This window comes from Phallusia mammillata, chromosome 1 (genome assembly GCF_965637545.1).
Source record: "Phallusia mammillata chromosome 1, kaPhaMamm4.hap1.1, whole genome shotgun sequence".
In the NCBI taxonomy this organism is placed as follows: Eukaryota; Metazoa; Chordata; class Ascidiacea; order Phlebobranchia; family Ascidiidae; genus Phallusia; species Phallusia mammillata.
In genome coordinates, this window is record NC_137252.1 from 13,788,473 (window position 1) to 13,807,477 (window position 19,005).

Consider the following 19,005-nt stretch of genomic DNA (forward strand, 5'->3'; position numbering starts at 1 on the left):
AACAGTGCATCAAATCTGCTTTCAATCTTTATTTCAAACCCCTTTCTGCAACCTGGCTCTTCAAACGACAAAGGAAAAATACTCTTTTTAAACAAAAATATAAATCAGTGACAGGGCGTCAGTGAATCAGTGACAGGGTGTCAGTAAATCTGTGACAGGGTGTCAAAATCAGTGACAGGGCGTCAGTGAATCAGTGACAGGGCGTCAGTGAATCAGTGACAGGGCGTCAGTGAATCAGTGACAGGGTGTCAGTAAATCTGTGACAGGGTGTCAGTAAATTTGTGACAGGGTGTCAGTAAATTTGTGACAGGGTGTCAGTAAATCTGTGACAGGGTGTCATTGACAGGCGATAGGTGACAGCCTGTCACTGAATTGCCACAACCCCGCCTCCGAAATCGCGCCTGATTTCGTGACATGAAAAAGGCTAAAAACTGTACAGCAAGTGGCTTCCGCACAAGGCAGTTTATTCAGCTAACAGCTTATGTTATTAAAAGTGCTCAACTGATCAAAGGTACGTTGTGTTCAGTCTATAAAAAGTTGCTTACCAGCACCCTTAATACTTCACAGCTACTAGTGATTTTATTAAAAGACAGTTGTTTTACACTTTTTACTAGGGCAACTTTGGTTGCAGCAGTCACTCGATCTTTCCGTGTTTGTGGTGTATAAACAGCAACAACACAATCTACCTACTTTGGAAGCATGGTGGAAACAGAAAATGTTGATAGCCCTGCGGAAAGTCACCCATTTATTGGCCTGTTGCTTTCAGTCGTGTCGGCCATCTTAGTGGGCAGCAGCTTTATACTGCAAAAGAAAGGCATTCTGCGCACGAAATTACATCCTTCAAAGCAAGGTACCTTATGTTGTGTCTGGAATTCATGAAATATATGAGTAGACTCTCTGGTCTAATAATGAACATTACTTTACTGCCAAAGAACTGATGTATAAAGAATACATGAGTGAGTAGTCTAGTTGCATAAAAATATTCAGGACAAATTGCTTGGGTTTGCTATATAATACTAACACTAACCACAAATGTGTTTGAATTTGAAAAACGCGTATACACGGGCCCAGTTCAATGAATCACAGACAGTATGTTTTCTAATGTGGATGCTAAAGCGCCTATAATCGTTTGAACGTGAAAGAAAGCTCGGAATGCAGGGCTGAAATGAGTACATTTTCCTTGCATACAGTACACATAACCATCCCATTCATTTTCAGATGTTTCAAGTCATACGGAATTTGGATACTTGTTACAGTGCACCTGGTGGCTTGGAATGCTTTCTAGTTAGTGTACCTTCGTTATTTTTTTGTCATCTGCATGCTGTTTTCGTGGTTAAGTTTATGTTTACCGCTTTTTCACGTATTATATAATGGTTGATTTTTAGTAGATAGGCACATAAAACCGCAAAACACGTGTCATATTGAAATTTATGTTTTCCACAGTGGCCGTAGGAGAAATCATTAACTTCGTCGCGTACACGATAGCACCAGCTATACTGATAACTCCGCTTGGAGCACTTCGTGTCATCGTCAGGTGAGTTGTACCGGTATTTATATTTTGCTTGCTTGTCACAGTCCCATGATGCTTTACCGCAATGCCAGACATTGTGTGAAGACCTTGTTGGACAAATTTGCCTCAAGAACTATGTGATAACTTCAACCGTGCGAAGACTAATTCTAAACTTTGTACGAAAGTTTTACATTTTTATTTTTTACCTTTTCTGATTTCATTGTGGTTATGAATTTATACCAATCTGGTACCTCTTATAACTTATATCTGTCAAAACACGTTTGTTACACACCGGAGATTTTGTGTTGTATGTATTACGCAATGCTGGGCAAAGCTGTGATTAAGGGCGACGGTTGTCGCGAATCAGTCCTCTGCAAACGCGACCTCTTGACGACAATCTTGTGGCCTGCTTCGTTTCTTAGCACGCCTTCCTTTGCAGTGCCAATCACAGGCAGTTTTATTGTCTTATTCCCTGTGCCTAAGTCCCTTCTTGGCAGCACAATGCTTGGGGATTGCTTGGTTGGTGTAAATTTGCGTTTGTCGATTTGCGGAAGGTTGGAATTTCGACGGAGAGCATTGCTAGCCATTATTTTGCGTTGTGCAGCGTTGAGGGCATTTCGTGCCGTGTTCCTCTCCCTTTGCCGCCTAATGTGCTCAGGTAACTGTATATCCGTTGGTGCCGTGATTTTTGCGAAGGGCAGGGAGTTATAGATGACGGCGTGTTTGTTGCACCATCTAAATAACAAGTGACACCCAAAAATATTACTTGGGAGTTCCGAACTGTACAAATGTTTGTCGTGGAATATAATGAATTTCGTGTTAAAACAAAATTTTAGCCCCTTATGGCAAGTCATTATGTTTTTACGGGTTATTGTTTAAAAAACTTGAATAACCGTTGATTTTTGGTCAAGTTTGTACGTTTAATTCAAAAAGGCTATGGCCCATAGCTTACTTACAGGCTTTGTGGTTTAGGTATTTGCAGATTTGTTACCGATCTACCTTATCTCGGTGTCGATCTTTGCTCGTCGATGACGCTTTTTCGGTTTGTAATTTATTTTTCCGAGGATTTCGCTGCGCATGCCCTCGGATTGTATTCTCAGAAACGTTTCCTCGACCTTTAAAACAAACAAAGCCGTTAGGCCGCAGGTTAGTAATGCCTACAACCCACCCATGCCTCGTCAACTGGTTCTGGTTGTACAACGATCGAATGAGGTATGTCTTCCATCCACACGGTGACGCTACCGCGCCGTTGACTCCTGACTCCAAGTGGTGACGACTCCTGCAAAAAGTGAAACCTTTGTCTCACCTACCACCTCTTGCTGGGAGCTTTAGTAACGTGTTCCCTCAGCACTTACCAACACAATTAGCACCTGTCGCACCCCGAATGTAAACGCACAAACGTTTTTTGCCGTATTTACGAGGATTTGTTTTCCTCGAACCATCAGTGTATGACAAATAACTTTTTTTGATTGGAATAGTCAGCGGATTGCCCACCGACAGCATAGTATAGTTATGGCTAACCTTTATTTTACCAAACTGCGATCATTGTTGAACAGAAAGTTTCATACCTCTAGTAAGCTTTTTCTGACTTCTTTGAGCCTCTCCTGGATCGATTCACGTCTTGTTGTTTCCTTTCTAATTAAGTCGGCCACCTTTGGCATGGTTTTTTTCCTTCCCGATTTATCGTGCGCGGTAAGGTTGAGAAAATTGACCGCGTTTTTGACTTGTTTCCACTGCGCATGAACTGTTCCCTTTGCTGTTCGAAGCGTGGTGGTCGAAGCCACTCTGCGCACGTCGCTTGGCATATCCACCGGCAGATTCTTTACCTATAGAAACATTATACAGAACAGGCAGACTTTACTAAATTTAATTACTGCCTAATAGCCAACATTTGCTTTTTTTAAACGGTAATAAACTGAACGTTCGTGTGGTAATACCAGTCTAAACTTTACTCGATAGAATTGTCAGTTTTTGCTTATTTCGTGCTCAGAACACTTTCAAGTGTCAAGTGCTGCTCTGATTGATGTTGCATTCGATTCGCTTACCCGCACTGGAAGCTGAATGGACCAAGGTGTAGTCTGTCCGAACGTGCCCACGTATCTCCCGATGTCCGTCCACAAACGCACGCTGCCGTCAACACTCCCGGATGCGATTAGCCGGTGGTCATCTATGTAGGCCAGGGACGTAACAGAATGAAGGTGTGCTCGTACAGACATCTTTAACTCCGGTGGTTCCTTACAGGGCATGTAGCGACTTACCTGCGTTAAAATAAACTAGTGACAAAATAGTGACATTTTGAACCGCTCCTAGATAAAACTCCTGGGTTGGTATTGGTTGCTGGTTGGTGATGTCCATCTTAACGAATATATGTTTTTTGTCATAAATTGTGGGACTCAACATAACGACGAACTTATACCTGGTTTATTGACCTAAACACTTGTTACTTTTCTTCACTTACTACTTCATCGACGTCGCTATCGTCATCATCCATCTCCATTCTTGACGACTGATTTTTGTACCGTCTGGACACTACGTCCGGACCGTTGCAGTAACCTTCTATCTTCCACAGTCGTATGTAGCCCCGCGTGTCTGCAGTTACCAACGTGAGGTCGTGCTTGTCTACCGCCATCGTGGTCACAAAGTCGCACAGATCCTTCCTCTTGCACGCCTAAAAATTGGCGGATGAAACATACATCTTCACACGTGTTAAATGTATAAAATTAAATGGTAGTTTTCTCACGAGTGGGAAATATTTACTACGATGCGGCTTGATGCTTGGAATCCCAACACCAAGTTATACCTGCATAAACCACTGCAAAAGAGGAAAATACTTGGCACCAAAATCGCCTCATCGCTTTTTACATGCGCCGAGCGTACCGGTCGGCGGTTGCAGTCACTTAAGCAGAGGAGCTTTAGTTTGCGTGTTTTTGCAGTTTTAGTGGTTTTATTTCGCCACAACATTTCTTGTTTTTCAGACACTGAAGGTGCTTATAAAAACGAAACGCATTGTGTCTTGTGAGACAATAAAAATGTTTTAGTTTAGGGTTTTCACTCCGAAAGAGCATTCATGATTTCTTTGTTTTTTGCAAAGGAATTGGATTTTTTATCCTATCAACGAAATATGTTGCAGTTTTACCATCATAACATTTTTCGAAACCACCAATCTTTGCAGGATTCAAATATCATTGATAGATGCTTACCTGAAAATATCCGAGCAAACCGCCACGTTGGTGAACCGACCATGTGCAAATCCACCCGCCCGAACAAGATGTCACCAGGTTGCCGATCGTTTCTTTGCATTTGCGTGTCTGAAGGAAAATAATTTTGTAGACTGCTTGATCTGTGATCTTGGAAATACCCTTTTGGCCTGATGATGATAGTTGCTCTGGTGTGGCTGACGATGTGCGACTGCTGCTTGTTGAAGTCTCCATGCCGTCTGATTCCGAGGAGTCGCTCGAGAGAGGCATGTTCGGATCTAAGAATACTTAGCAGAAATGAACCAAGAAAGCTAAAAAGTTAAAACACCACTTTATATACAGTGAATGTTAGATTACTTTTTTTTGCAAAGCATTGTTTCTGTAGAAATTTCAGGAACTCGTATCAGCCTCAATTTTCTAAGATTTGAAACTGCAAATTCTGCTTAAAAGATAAAGCTGCAATTTCACGACATACCATGCTCGTAGAAGTTCTTTTTCTGTCCGAGCCAGGGAAGATGTTTTGGCAGCCAAACATCGGATCGTCGCACGAACAAGCGGTTAGTTGTTGCCGATCGACGACCGTGACGTCTGATAAACTGTTGTGCCATTGGGTCTGAAACAAGGATCGAACGTTTGTCTGAAAAATCCTGATAAAACAGAACCAACTTGTTGAAATTTATTCTACTCGATGTGAAAACATATAGAGTGTCTCCACTTTCATTGAAAACTTTCAGCCTTCAGGTGCCAACGAGACCTCTTTGGCTAATAATATTGGGATTTCGCCAGTATACTGGCTAGGTGTCAACAGTACCGTGTCGGTCTTATTTGCAAACCTAAGTAAGTAAAAGCTGCTGATGCGATACTTACCTGAATCATTAGAGTTGGTGCTTGGTGTAGAGTCATTACCAGGGATCGGACTCCGTTTTTCTGTCTTTATTGGGGTGGCCATAGGACCAACGGTATGTCTCCGCTTATTGTCAGGAAACCGTTCTTCTAGGTGCAGGGGAAGAAGGCTTACGTGCATGTTAAAGACCATGTGGACATCGCCGGTCTCAAGCGACCATAGAAAGATGTCGCCGTCGTACGAGGCCGAAGCGAATGTGGCATAGCGATCGTAGTAGTCCATGCTCAAGACGTCGTCATTGTGGGTTTGTTTGAGCAGTTGGTACCGGTCGTCGCCATACGAATCAAGGTACACGCAAACATGGCGGTTCCATCCCGCAGTCACAATCCGTTGTCTACAAAATATACCTGTTTGGAAGGAATCTTATGAATATTACGTCGGGTTCTTAGGACGACTGAAGCCCAATCATCGAAATAGTCTCCCTTTCTTTTTTGTTTGCTTTATCGCATACCAACTCTCGTATTGTGTTTTTACACGTTATGTTTAAGTTTTGCATTACACTTTAGTTTCCCAACAAGGCACGGATTTTGGTGATATCAAATACCTTGTGAAGACAACATCAGAAATTTCTTGGCTGTCCATTTTCTCCAGACTACGCAGCTTTGCACCGTTGTTAAAGTTCCACAAGGTTGCTGTTCCGTTTCTTCCTCCTGTTTGTATGAAACAATATGTCAAGTTTTTATAGGTCATCGAGGACGTTGTCTGTCGTACCTGTCAACAAGCGCCTGTTAGTTGGATCAAAAGCCATGCAGGTGATCTCTGCTTCGGACCCTGTGCTAAACTGCATCTGTTTTACTCCAGTCTTAATGTCCCACAGGCAAACCATCGAGTCGTCGCCTCCGGTCACAATCTATGATAAGAGTACAAGCAAGTTTACAGAAAGACATACTTTAAGGTCACGTTTGTTTTTGACAAAAATATATTGCTTTTCTTTGTCGAAAGTCGAACCACATAAACCGCCATGGCTGTAGTCGCCAGTGCAAATACAAACGTGCATTTCAAACTTCATCTTTGACAAATTTATGCAGACCAGTGAATACTCGAGTAAAATCTCAGTACACCAAGCAACACCAAAATACCTGATTAAACAATGGATTGTAAAGGACCTGGACCACTGCTTTCTGATGGCTTTTTGCCATTTTTTGCTTGTATCCAGACAAAGATCCAGTGCGGGGATGTAAGACAGCAATCCGGTTTGTTGCAATCACCAACTCCGCACGGCGTTCGTTGAAATATGCTGCACTGATGTCAAGTCGCCCAATAGTGAACTTTCCTCCGTGGATGTTCTGTTTGCAAGAGTAGTCGCGCAGATCCCAGATCCGGACGTTTTTGTCCTTGCTTATGCTGCGGATAAATTGTGGAGGGCACAGTTTTGTGATATGCAAGTTGCTATTGATTAGTAAGCAAGCGAATGAGATTACTTTTGTTGGTTTACCCCTAAGTTGTAAATATGTGCTTTTAGGTTGGGGATTTAAAACATATTGAAATGCAAACTTTCAATAGTGTTGAAGCAATTTCTATGTCAGTCTGTATATAATCGAAAAACGTTTCTCTTAAAAAGCTGTATGTAGGTCTGATTAACGAACAGCCAAGTGCATACGATGCAACGGTATTTCATTTTACAATAATCATGATTAACATTACTCAAAGCCAGTTTGAAAACCCAGTTCCAAGGTTCTGCTTTAAACCAACTCTATCTGCAATCTCACCTTATAATCTGATGGTCGCACATTCTCACAAGAACATGCAAAACTGCTGTGTTGTGGCCTTTCAGTACCGCGGACGATTTGGCCACCACATAGGGGTTCCACACTCTGACGTCACAACCCCGACTTCCGGTCACTATCAGGTTCCACTCAGGGTCGTAAGCCAGACACAAAACTCCCTTGCGAGCGTGAAAGTAGGAACGTCTGCAAGGATATTTGTTTTTGAGAATATTAGAATTTTTCGATCTGTTTTTGCACACAGATTCATTTGGACCTGGATTTGTTTTGGAAAACGATCTCAGATTTAGATACAATTTTGTTTTGATGTTCAAAAGTGAAAACGCGGTTTTTAGTCGGCGCTATTTTGAGCCTCTTTCCTGAAGCAGATATTTATCCCCTTGCGGTATTTTTAATATCTAACGCAGGTTTGTTTCCACATTTTGACGAAGGAGTGACTAAAAACTTTTAAATTTACACAAGTGTAACCAAATTTAACATTAGAACGAGTGATATTTAAATCATTTATGGCTTCTTTAGTTCCTTATTAACTTTTGATTTTGCTTAATACCTGTTCACTGTAAATGTTTCTGATGGGCTTGTTTTCACTTTCTCGGTGATATCAGCAAAAAACAGAGCTTGCTTTTCCTTCACACATCCGGAAATAAAACACTCCTGACCCTGAACGGATTCAAAATATTAATCGCAGTATGCTATCCCCTGTTGCTGTAAGCTTCTCCTATAGTTTCTTATTGTTTGTGACAAACATCCATGTTTAGTTTTTTGGTGGTAAAGTAGTTATTAGTTGTCATGACAAACCGAATCAGGACAATGTTTTTTAATAATTCGTTGTTTTGCCATCAGCGCGACGTTAACGGCACGCAAAACGTAAAGTTTGCGGCAGCTGAATGCACTTTAAGCTGCCGATCGTAGGATCAAACTCACCTCTTGCGAGTTGTGTTTGCGTGGTGAGTTAAACCCCTTAAATCGAGCTTTAATTGAAAAAAAACTTATCAGGTCAATAAAATAATGCAACTGGGCAAAACACAAGGTCTCATTTGTAAAAATCGTTAAACCTCAAACTCAAAACTTAAAACTCGCAATGGTCTTACCTTTTTATTGACAAAATATCGCACTTGCTGTACCCAATCACTGTGCACGTTGCGAAACTTTACCGTCTGTATCCCTGGAATTCGGCCGCGTAAAAGACGAAGCATGGACATGCGGTTGTTTGGACAGAGAGGCGCTGCAAACAAACTCAGATTGGGGTTGTCGAAAAATCGTACGATGATCACACTGCCGCTAGTGTCGCCCCAGAGCAAGATTGCGTGACGTGGATCCTTCAAGTCGTAGCTGTAGTCGATTGTCAACGCGCAGTTTTTCATATCTGTGGTTTTTCACAAAAGTTTTTAGAAGTTTTTTAACTTAAATGCTCTTCAAATTTGTCACGTGATTCTCAAGAAAAAAATTTGAAATGAAGTATTTCGTTTGAAATGCGTATTTAAAGTTTCACTTTTGGTTATGATTTTTGGTTGTAGGTAGAAAACAGTATGTTGCAGAACTGAACGAAATCAGAATTGGCAAGCACATGATTCTTTACCTCTGATTTGAAATCGCTTTTTGATCATGTTTGACGTCATGGTGTAGAAGGACATCTCATAATCAGTAGTTGCGACTGCCAAGGTGTTGCAGTTTGTCATGATCACCATATCAGTCACAGACACAGACTTTGTAGCAACCTGGTTGCCGCCCGGTTGACCGTGACGAACGCTATCTAGTGTTGTGGATTTTTGCAGGGTCCAGTCAAGATTCCATATGTTCAGCACGCCCTCACGTGACAGAGTAAGGTAACGGCTTGACGAGTCGTCAGGAGCCTGGACTCCCTGCATGTGGTGGCGAGTAGACAACGCCTGGAGAATTATTACTATTCGTTGCACTTTTAACACTTTGATATCAATTTTAAAATTGTGTCCTCTAAAATATTGGGCCTTACGCAGATCGAAAAATGGCCGTTTGTTTTCTTGCGTGTAATGCAAAACACATGTTTAATAATAATATTAGTTGATTGAAAATGGATTTAAAACAAGATCTTGTCAAAAAAATGGAATCCAATTGTTTTAACCTGCCAAGAAGTTGGATGCATCTTTGTGCGTTTTTACGCATTTACATAACTTGCTCTAAAACACTTTTTTGGGGGTAATTTGATGTTTTTTTGATGATTGTCCTCGCCTGGGTAACTTTGTAAAAACTAAAACGTAATCACAAATGAGCAAAAACACGTTTTGCATCCATCATGATAAGTCTGCTTTTTTACAACTATGCTCTCGTGTGAGTAGTAAAATGCAAAAATTTAACACAGCTGAAAATATCTTACCTGCAGCATTCTGACACTGCAAATCGAATCAAGGTGATTGCTTGGTTTGTACGAAGGGGGGCTGGGAAAGGGACAGTCCTGGTCCAAAGTAAACATGTTTTTCTTCTCCTGGTACTCGAGTAGCATGTAAGATAAATACTCGTCCCAATCCACTGTTCCGTCGCAGTTGTTGTCCACCTTTGTTGTCATAAATTATTTTGCTAACATTTTATGGTGCGGGCAATTTTAGAAAAAATGTTTTGTAATGCGACTAAAAATCGATAAATTTGGTAATGTTAGATTCCTTAATAATTGTCTATTTTACAAATTGTTTTGTAATTGAACTAAAAATCAGCGTATTTGGTTAACTTTTACGCTTGGGTTAAAAAGGTCGGCGACGCAATGAAATGAAACGATATGACGTCTAAACGTGGTTGCATAAAACTCATTTGCCAAGAAAGCTAGTCCAAGTTTACACAATGCTTAACAGCAACGAATTTATATACGTGAAAAGACATTTGACGAAAAAAGTGACTATAGCATTTGAGAAAATGAAGTAATTTTCGGACACTGTGTCTTTCTAATAAGTCAAGGTCAAATACTGTTCTTTCAATGTACGCGCTCAGTTGTTCCTGTCACATCATGATTACTTTACCTTCATAAATATCATGTCGAGTTCAGTATCATCGATGTCGTTGCCCATCGTTTTCTTCATTGCAATACGAAACTGCTCCATATCAAGTCCTTCTTCGCCAGCGGAGCCTATATTTGTTTGTACGAGTTGGATATATATCATTCAAACCCTGACGGTCTAAAGGTGATACTTTGGAACAGTGCTTTACTGGCATTTTTTGTACCTCGCTACATTCCTTTTTTATTTTTTTGCTTTGGCACAGTAACCAGTAAACTTTTTCAAAGACACTGTTTTTATAGCGAAATAAATTTGTCTAAAACAAAAGAGCTATGAGATGTTAACCTAGAAATAAATGTTTCCGAATTTGTGATGTATTATATGAAAAGTGCAAATCGTGACGGGAATTGCAATAGAATTGGGAATGATTCTCAGAATCAGTTTACTAGTACTGATTAAAGTTTAACATTTTTTAACACATGAAGGGCATTAAGAACACACTGCTTGGCTCAACACCAACTTCCAACTTTCGACTCGGTTTGACGGGATTTAGCATTATCCGTACATTCATGTTGCAAACATTTAGAAATTATAACAGGGCGCAATATAGCATTGTTCATGACAGACATACTATACTATTCCTACTTCTATTCTCACACCTTCCTTAAATATCTTCTCCAACTGTTGCAAGTGTTCGTGGTTCATCTGGTCGTCAACTTTCCTTGGTATTTTCGCTTCCTTTCCCGACTAACAAAACATTTGCTGCAATTAACCTTCGGACTATACAATGTGTTTAGCTCTCAGGACACCTCAATTACTCTTTGTTAATCAAAAAGTTACCTTCTTTTTGCTTGAAGATTTCGCCTGTGCATCTTCAGCAAGCATGTCAGCTTTACTTTTGCTTCGCTTTTGCTTGTCAGCTGAAGATTCGTCCACGTTCGTTTCAACTCCGGACGACCTGATTCAACTCTCAATGGTTTTACATCTTGGGCCAGATGTTTTAATAAGAGCTCTTACATTTGTAAGATTTAAACCCAAGTTTGTTACCACAACCTGGTTATAATCTGTTGGTGTTGTGTTTGTTTTGACCATTTCACTTGTTTAAACTAATGGACCTCCAATAGGTGTTTGTTTGGGCGTTTCTGCTATTTGGTATCCTAATTGTTCACTTTATCATTACCTGCGTGACTCTAGCTTGTTTGAAGAGGACATTTCGGCAACAGGCAAAGACAAAGTGTCTTTAACAACTTCATTTGCTTCGCTTTTCTTCTGCTGAGAATTGGAACTCTCCGTTTGCAAAGTGTCGGTAGGCGATGATGGGGATTCCCCTATCGCCCCGACATTGTCGGAGATCACTTCGCTCATTTCCAGTTATCTGCATAAATGAGCTTTTTGCTATGCATAATGACGGTTAAAGAGGTAAAAAGATAACTTTTTTACAACTAAACAAATGTTAAAGGCCGTCATTACGAATAACATTGCTTTGGATAAACCTATCCTATCATTCTATTCATGCTCGGTTTTGAAACCTATCAAATACACCTTTCTTGTATTTTTAAAGTATCTAAGATGCATGAAGCTTTTGCTAGCCCTAACTGCAGTTAAGGCCTAAAAGTGAATCATATATCACATAAAGAGGTTAAAATATCCACGCCACTTACCTTTTTCCCTTCTATAAAATTTTTGGTGCAGTTTTGCCGCTTTCGAAGCCGCAAATCCAAGAAATCTATATTTTAGCGTTAAAAACAAAAATGATAAGATTACTTTTATTACCATGTCGTCTCCGACTAATAATTGTCTCCCAAAAAGCACATTGATACACTTTTCTATTGATTAAACTGTTGCCGTCAACATTTTTGTGATGTCTAGGTAACGTTTCCTTACCAAAGCCATTGTCTGTATTGATTGGCTTGTGTCGTAACAATGGGCTTTCTGACGTTTCTTATGAGGTGGTTTTACATGCTATTTCTTCACACCCAGCATTTTTTGAGCAATTTAAGCAAGGTTTTCCTTTGACATTTACACATTCTATTTTGTGCAGTTCTCTAAAGTTTGCATAGTGTAGGTTTTAGGGATATGACTGTGTACGGAATTCGACACTATTTAGAAAACCTGCCAGATTTGATAATGGATCAGTTCAAAGCTTTTACAAACTCTCATGCTTTTTGCAAACCTTACACAAGTTATGTCAGTTTGGAGTTATAGTTTAAAAATCCACAAATTACGTGTTTCGGGTCTAATCAAAAAAATACAGTCTAACATATGTGCACCTATTGTGATAACTGGGCGTTTTTAACGTAATCAATAAAATGATCCATGTTAATGTAGTCTTTTTATCCGTATATTCCACGTTTGTTATAGCTACCTCCATTTCCTTAATGTTTCTTGTTTGAAATAGTCTAATTACTTTCAATACTATGTTTGCAGTGCATTGCTGTCGTCCATGTTTCTCAACGAAAAACTGAACAAGTTGGGAAAAATCGGCGTCCTGTTGAGTTTGGTCGGATCGACAGTGATCGTTATCCACGCGCCCCGACAGGAAAAAGTGTCAAATTTTACGGAGCTTGTCGACAGGTTTACAAACTGGGGTAAGTTCCCGGTTTCAATCAGTTTTTTTTTTCTGTATTATAGAACCAGCTATTACATAGCTTTTCAACGATTTATAGAAATGCTTCGTACTAAACACTTCGATAGGTTATCATTGCGCCCACCATGTTGGATTTGACTGTGTGGAAAAGCTAAAACGTAACATAAATACGTATAAACTTCAAAATAAAAATCTTTACACCAGCGCCTATTTCACATGTCAACACACAAAACTGCTTGCATTTTGAAGTTACTTTGCTTAAATTGCACGAAATATTGATTCAAAAAAATTGTGCTGTCAAAAGGTAAATGCTTTTCTGTCTTCCAGCATTTCTCATCTACTGTTCTGTTCTCGTTCTCGCCACACTCTACCTCATTATCTACCTTGCGCCACGCCGCGGACACCGTGACATGCTTGTCTATGTCACTATAGGAAACATCGTCGGCGCGCTGACTGTGCTGTGCGGCAAAGGTCTGGGCATCTCACTTAAAGACCTTTTCTCCCCTCCAGCGGACAGTCTACCGGTGTATATGCATCCGCTATTCTGGGTGCTCGTCCTAGCTAATGTCGTGGGCATCGCCGTGCAGATTGTGTATTTAAACCGCGCACTGGCGTTGTTCAACACAAGTGCGGTCATCCCGGTAATGTACGTCTTTACTAACCTATTTTTGGTGGTCGGCTCAATCCTGCTTTTCCAGGAGTTTGCTTACCTCCGGATGGAGGACTGCGCTGGTCTAGCGTGTGGCTTTATCACTATAGTAACTGGTGTAGTGTTGCTAAACTCATTTAAGTCGCCTAGTGGAGATTTTTCGTCGACGCCGGGTGAACGCGGAGTATAACGAATTCTTGTTTATTTGACGGAAGTGGTCTTTATGTCGGCAAGACAAGTGCACTTTTATCCATGCCAGATGCTGCATGCATGGCATCTGCGCACATGTACCAGTTGTTGTTTTATGGCTTTTTTTAGCTTTTTAACCTGACCTAATTGAGCCCTCGTTTCCCTTTTAGCAGAAATAATTCCATTTTAGTGTTTGTCAAAGTTTTGTGTTATTTGATGAGCCTTTTGTGAACTGTGTGAAGCAGAAAATAATTCAGAATCGTGCTGACTTCAATGTTTGTTATTAGTACTTGAACTTTCCCATTGTCCGATCTTTCTTTGAAATTAAACTAACTGTACAACTGTTGTTTTACTTAGTAGGTGGTAAACATGTAATTTCAAGCCATATATATATATTTTTTTTTTATTCTCTAAAAGTCGTACATCCAGCTTTGTTCTACATGTATTAAACTTGTCTGTGTTCTGTCGACATCCTTTGCAGCAAAAATGCCGAAAATCTATTATGATTGATGTTGGTAGCATTATTTTTGGTTGATTTTTGCTGTATTTTGCTCGAGTGTGTCCATGTAGTTTTTTTACAGTGTTTGAGCATTGTTTACAAGTTTAGCCGCTATGCATAAAATGTCACAGTTATAGTCCTAAAGGTTTTAAAAAGCGTTTCAAAATCTCAACCTTTGATATTTTCAACCGTTGCACTTAAGGGTAAGTATTCTGCTTTTGTGCTCCATAAATAAATCCTGATGAAAGTACTACAGTACAGTTTCGTGCATTGTTAATGTGTTGTGTTGCACTTTTAGCAGCTCCATGAAGCTTTTTGTAAGTACAAATAGTAAACCGTTTACGCTATTGTTTGTGCCAAATATATTATAAACCAAGGTTGATGCACAGAAACAGAAAATACGAAAGTAATGAATACTTTTTCATCACATAAACGTCTGTTTGGGTGACAAAAAAGCACTTGCAGTCATCCTTTTTTTGCAATCGCAACGATTAAACGTTTAAAAGCTAGCCTAATTTATATTACATTGTGAAATAAAAACAGTTATAGATTTAATATGTACATATGCAATAGAAACAAAGACACCAGTCACTTACATAGCAGTGCAGATATTGGTTTTGCATTTCAAACGTTTCTGTGTTAATTCGAAACACGGCAACCTATGAATGGCCCAAGCCAGTGGTTCTTAACCTTTTTGGTGTGGTTTCCCACTAAAGTCAATCACCAAGTTCAAATTTCCCCCCTGTTATTTTTATGCTGCTATTGTGTGTCCTACATTAACAAAACAGTATTCTTCGATTGAAATAATTTTGAAGCAATTTGGTCGGGACGTTACAGGTACACTGCAATCTAATTAAGTTTAAATTGCGCTTTCGCGAGGAAGTAAAGTTGTGTGAAATATTGGAGAGTCTCATGTGCTTGCATTAGTCATTTACTCCATCACAATCAACAGAGGAAAGGCATTTATTCGTGAACAATAACACAGTCATTGATACTTTCAGTATGTGACGTAACAAACAAATTTCTGATGTTTCTGCGCCTTGTAGAACTAGGTGATATTAATCTTACATGTTGTTGTGGAAAAAAATTGGATTAAATTAACTTTTAATGGTTAATTCAAGGCCGGATTCGACCCGCGGGCACGAGTTTGGTGACCCCCGACTCACATAATTTCCCTCTGAAAACGTTAAATTTCCCACTAGTGGGAAATTTCCCACCGGTTAAGAACCACTGGCCCAAGCAATGACACGCTTTCACCGAACAGTTACGGTCGTCACGTGTGTGTTATATTGTAATGCGCATCATGTCACACAGGCAAATGAAATGACACAGGTTCATTTCTTTTCCGCAAACAATGGTGACATGGTACTGTACCATTGGTATAGCCTACAGTCTTTGCGGAAATACGTAGTAGTCGACCTGTCTTTTTCCAGTTGCATCGTTGTCTTGAATTGTTTAGTGCCAAACCAGCTAATGCTGTGATGAAGAACTATTGTTTTGGAAAAAATGGGACTCCCAAAATGCCTTGTGTTTTTAATGCCAGTTTATGTCTTTTTCCTGCCTTCTTTGATGCGTCGAGCGATTTCACTTCTATTCCACATACTTTTCATGGTGTCTTGAACCTCGTTGCTGAAAACGCAGTAAATAAGGAAAACGAACAAACCCTGAAGTCCATTCACCAAAATCGACAAGTAGATGAACACCTCGCTAGTGCCTGGAACAGTTAAAAGTTAAGTTTAGAATTTCATTTTCGCCAGCAAAACAATGGTCCTGTTGTAAGGAGGTGACATCAGAAAAAACCTTCGCATATACTTAGAGCTAACAAAGAAACTTTTAAGTTTAGACTCTACATTGCATTTCGCCAGAAAAACATGGGTTATGTAACGAGGTACCTTTGCATGCACTTAACGTGTGCTAACAAAAATTTACCTGCCAAAATGAACAGAGACCATGGGACGCTAAGCACTGGAAGAAGCATCACAATTGCCCTTAACCCTGCTTTCATGTGGGTTGTGTCTATGATTGGGACACCGTGAATCACTTCAGCAGTCGGTTGGAAGTTGACCGTTTGACTGCTCATGCGATACACAAAAGAAGCAACCTTGAACAGGATGAATACGTTGATGAGAATTGTCAGGGCAATGGGCACGGTGGCTGTCAGCAACACTCCAATCTCCGTGGCTTCTCCTTTCAGCCAACATTTGGTGTAGACGGGAACCTGAGTAACATTAGCAAGCAAAGCAGGTTTCCTGGGCATATAGAAGTCGAATATAAACCCTGGAATCGCGGTGCCAGCTACTATGATTGCTGGAAGAAGCCAACCAAAAGCAATACGCAGCACAAACTCCATTCGAGTGATTGGGTATCTCAGGGCGTTGCCTGATGTTTTTAGCAGCAAAGTAATTCCCTCAATCATCATCCAATGGGCTACAAATAATGGGGAAGTTACTGTAAAGCAGTGGTTTCAAATTAGTGCTTCTTCATGACTTTTCGTGTGGTCGACAGGACTTTAGTTATACTTGTCAAGTCAATATTCTTGTTGTGGGTGGTTTCTTTAACCTTTTTTAACCATGGACTATTCCACGATATTCAGTTAATTGAACTGGCGGTCCATGGCTTGAAACAATTCTAGAACCATTGCTTTTTAAAAGTGTACTTCCACGCCTTTGGGTATTTTTAAAAAGCGATCACTCGGTACTTTCGTTCTGTCGGTTTTTGCCTAGTTATACTTGCCTGGCCTAAATATGTTCAGAAATAACACTGTTATATTCTATTTAGGGCAAAGACATTTATGTAACGCACACAGAAAATCCATTTGTACGAATTTAAAATGTTCTAATGTTCGTAAAAAAACGGTTGCGGGGAACAAGAATGCAGATAAAGGGTAAAGGAAGAAACGCTTTAAAACTCACCTGAGCTAAGCATTGAGAAATGTATTGTGACAGCTATGACTTCGCAAAGTCGGTCCCAGCTTAAGGCAGTGTCGTGGATTATGCTAGCAATGTGAAGTAGGAGTAGGGCAAAAGCTAGGTTGATTTGCACCGTGGTACGATCGTTTCTTAATTTCTTGCGCAACGGAATCAAAACGCCAATCGTGAGAAGTAGTGACGCCACTGATATCGATTCAGTGACGTATGTTAATATCTAAAACATGAATTAACAATTAATTACACGACTTTCGGTAACAGTATTTTCATCAAATAAAACTTAATAAGAATTATAGTTTTTCCCCTGAGTTATTGTGATAGTAGGTATACCTTGGCATTGTATGGAATGACCACTGCCACCACTGATAGCAAAGCGGCAAAGATTGTCGCGTGATTTGAGTTGCATATGTATCCATCTTCCGATATTATGGTTTTCAAGCCGTCGGATAAATACTCTCCTGTCGTCGCATCAATATAGTAGCACCTAACAGTCGCTGACTTGATTTGGATCCTTTCTCCTGCGGAGACTGAAAACAAATCGTTCGCCGACTGATCGGTGATTTCTATGGTGTAGTTCAGCTGTACGGTCGTGTTTTCTAGGACGAAGATGTCAAGGACATTTCGGATCGTTGTGGTTTTCTCAATCTCCTGGTACCCATCTGATGTTTTTCTCTGTTGCGTGAGATCGCCGTCCAGTTCGTAGTTTACAGCGTTAAGTTGAAAACTGTCGTTCGCCACAAGTCCCAACAACTTTGCATGGCCCAGCTTTTTCTCCACAGTCATGTTCCGAAGGTATAGCATGGACGCGTATTCGCTTATCAAACTCTTCACCTCATTTCTTGAGCCTGTGACCGATGACATGATAGGTCAATGTTCACTAAGAACGTTTACATGAGGATTTAAGTTATGGCTTCAAAATATGTTAGGTGTATTCAACTAATCTTGGCATCGTTAAATTCTGACAAACCTTTTTCGATGTAAAACATATTCTTTTGGGAAACACTATACACGGACTTAAAAAGTAATTTACTCAAAAATATAACTACCAGAGGGCTTGTGTATGTAGAAAAGTGCAGACGTATACGGTTCTTATCTTTTCATAAATGCTACCCTTCCGTGTACTATATGTGGCTTCAATCAACACATCTGGCATTCACCTTTTTTGCAAGGGGCTTATAAATTCCCCGTTCTATCTAGATTGACAATCTGAAGATGACAACATCGATTGTTGAAACGTCTGCGCTAAGATGTATTCTCTCATGGCAATTTTTTGGCAACATGATTTTAATTAAATATCCAAAGTTTTTGGCAATAAAATTGAAAGCAGAATAGAGGAGAGTGTTGGTTTTTAAACAATATCCCTGCGTTCGTTAAAGCTGATGTGATGACGCCGGGGTATCAGTTAATGTTTCAATTTGAAACGAAATGGACTGATAAGGAAAAAAATCTCTAATTTAATTTTGGTCGTGCAAAGAAGTTTATGGCCAATTTCTCTTTGCCCTTGTACACTGTTATAACTGTCCGATTTGCACCGTTGAAGGTTTCAGAAAGTGGTCAAATTTTTTGCACAATTAACATTAACATCTGTTTAAAAAAAACTCACCAAAGACAGGCAATTGTATTAAAGGAAGTCATTGAATGTCTACATACCTGAAGGATTTGTATGGAAACTAGGTCCTTTCGTCGCACAATGCATTTTAATGTAGTTAGTACGGTTTCAGAGGACAATCAAAATAGTTAAAAGTTTGCACGATCAAATAATTTATGATTTGTTTGGAATCCGCAAATACCTTGCTCAATCTGACAAGCATAAGGCATTTTCTGGGAGCAGTCTTCAGTTGCCCTATCTCTTCCGC

General features: G+C 40.0%; 3 protein-coding genes across 4 annotated transcripts; 1 reads left to right on the top strand and 2 right to left on the bottom strand.

The window, feature by feature from the left end:
* Positions 1-247: 247 nt before the first annotated feature.
* On the top strand, positions 248-14,562 carry LOC145224327 (magnesium transporter NIPA2-like). 2 transcript variants are annotated; one of them, XM_080090809.1, is made up of 6 exons: positions 248-511; positions 594-850; positions 1,219-1,284; positions 1,444-1,534; positions 12,726-12,886; positions 13,213-14,562. In XM_080090809.1, exons 2-6 carry the CDS (start codon positions 700-702, stop codon positions 13,722-13,724), a joined length of 981 nt encoding a protein of 326 aa, XP_079946935.1. In that variant the 5' UTR covers positions 248-511; positions 594-699; the 3' UTR covers positions 13,725-14,562. The 2 variants fall into 2 exon arrangements, with proteins under 2 accessions (XP_079946935.1, XP_079946926.1); XM_080090800.1 differs by having other exon boundaries at positions 615-850.
* Positions 1,735-11,663, bottom strand: LOC145236553 (WD repeat-containing protein on Y chromosome-like). The gene is made up of 21 exons (XM_080099666.1): positions 11,479-11,663; positions 11,139-11,256; positions 10,958-11,045; positions 10,323-10,429; positions 9,689-9,865; positions 8,915-9,224; positions 8,427-8,701; positions 7,886-7,995; positions 7,321-7,521; positions 6,691-6,955; positions 6,323-6,461; positions 6,156-6,261; positions 5,575-5,945; positions 5,183-5,320; positions 4,711-4,985; positions 3,969-4,178; positions 3,556-3,768; positions 3,079-3,336; positions 2,685-2,789; positions 2,510-2,625; positions 1,735-2,245 (listed from the first exon to the last, which is right to left on the bottom strand). Exons 1-21 carry the CDS (start codon positions 11,661-11,663, stop codon positions 1,825-1,827), a joined length of 4,188 nt encoding a protein of 1,395 aa, XP_079955792.1. The 3' UTR covers positions 1,735-1,824.
* A 15-nt stretch (positions 14,563-14,577) lies between the features above and the next one.
* Positions 14,578-18,845, bottom strand: LOC145233323 (adhesion G-protein coupled receptor D1-like). Its single transcript, XM_080098067.1, has 5 exons — positions 18,800-18,845; positions 17,480-17,994; positions 17,135-17,366; positions 16,152-16,649; positions 14,578-15,936 (listed from the first exon to the last, which is right to left on the bottom strand). Exons 1-5 carry the CDS (start codon positions 18,843-18,845, stop codon positions 15,767-15,769), a joined length of 1,461 nt encoding a protein of 486 aa, XP_079954193.1. The 3' UTR covers positions 14,578-15,766.
* Between the last annotated feature and the right edge of the window lie 160 nt (positions 18,846-19,005).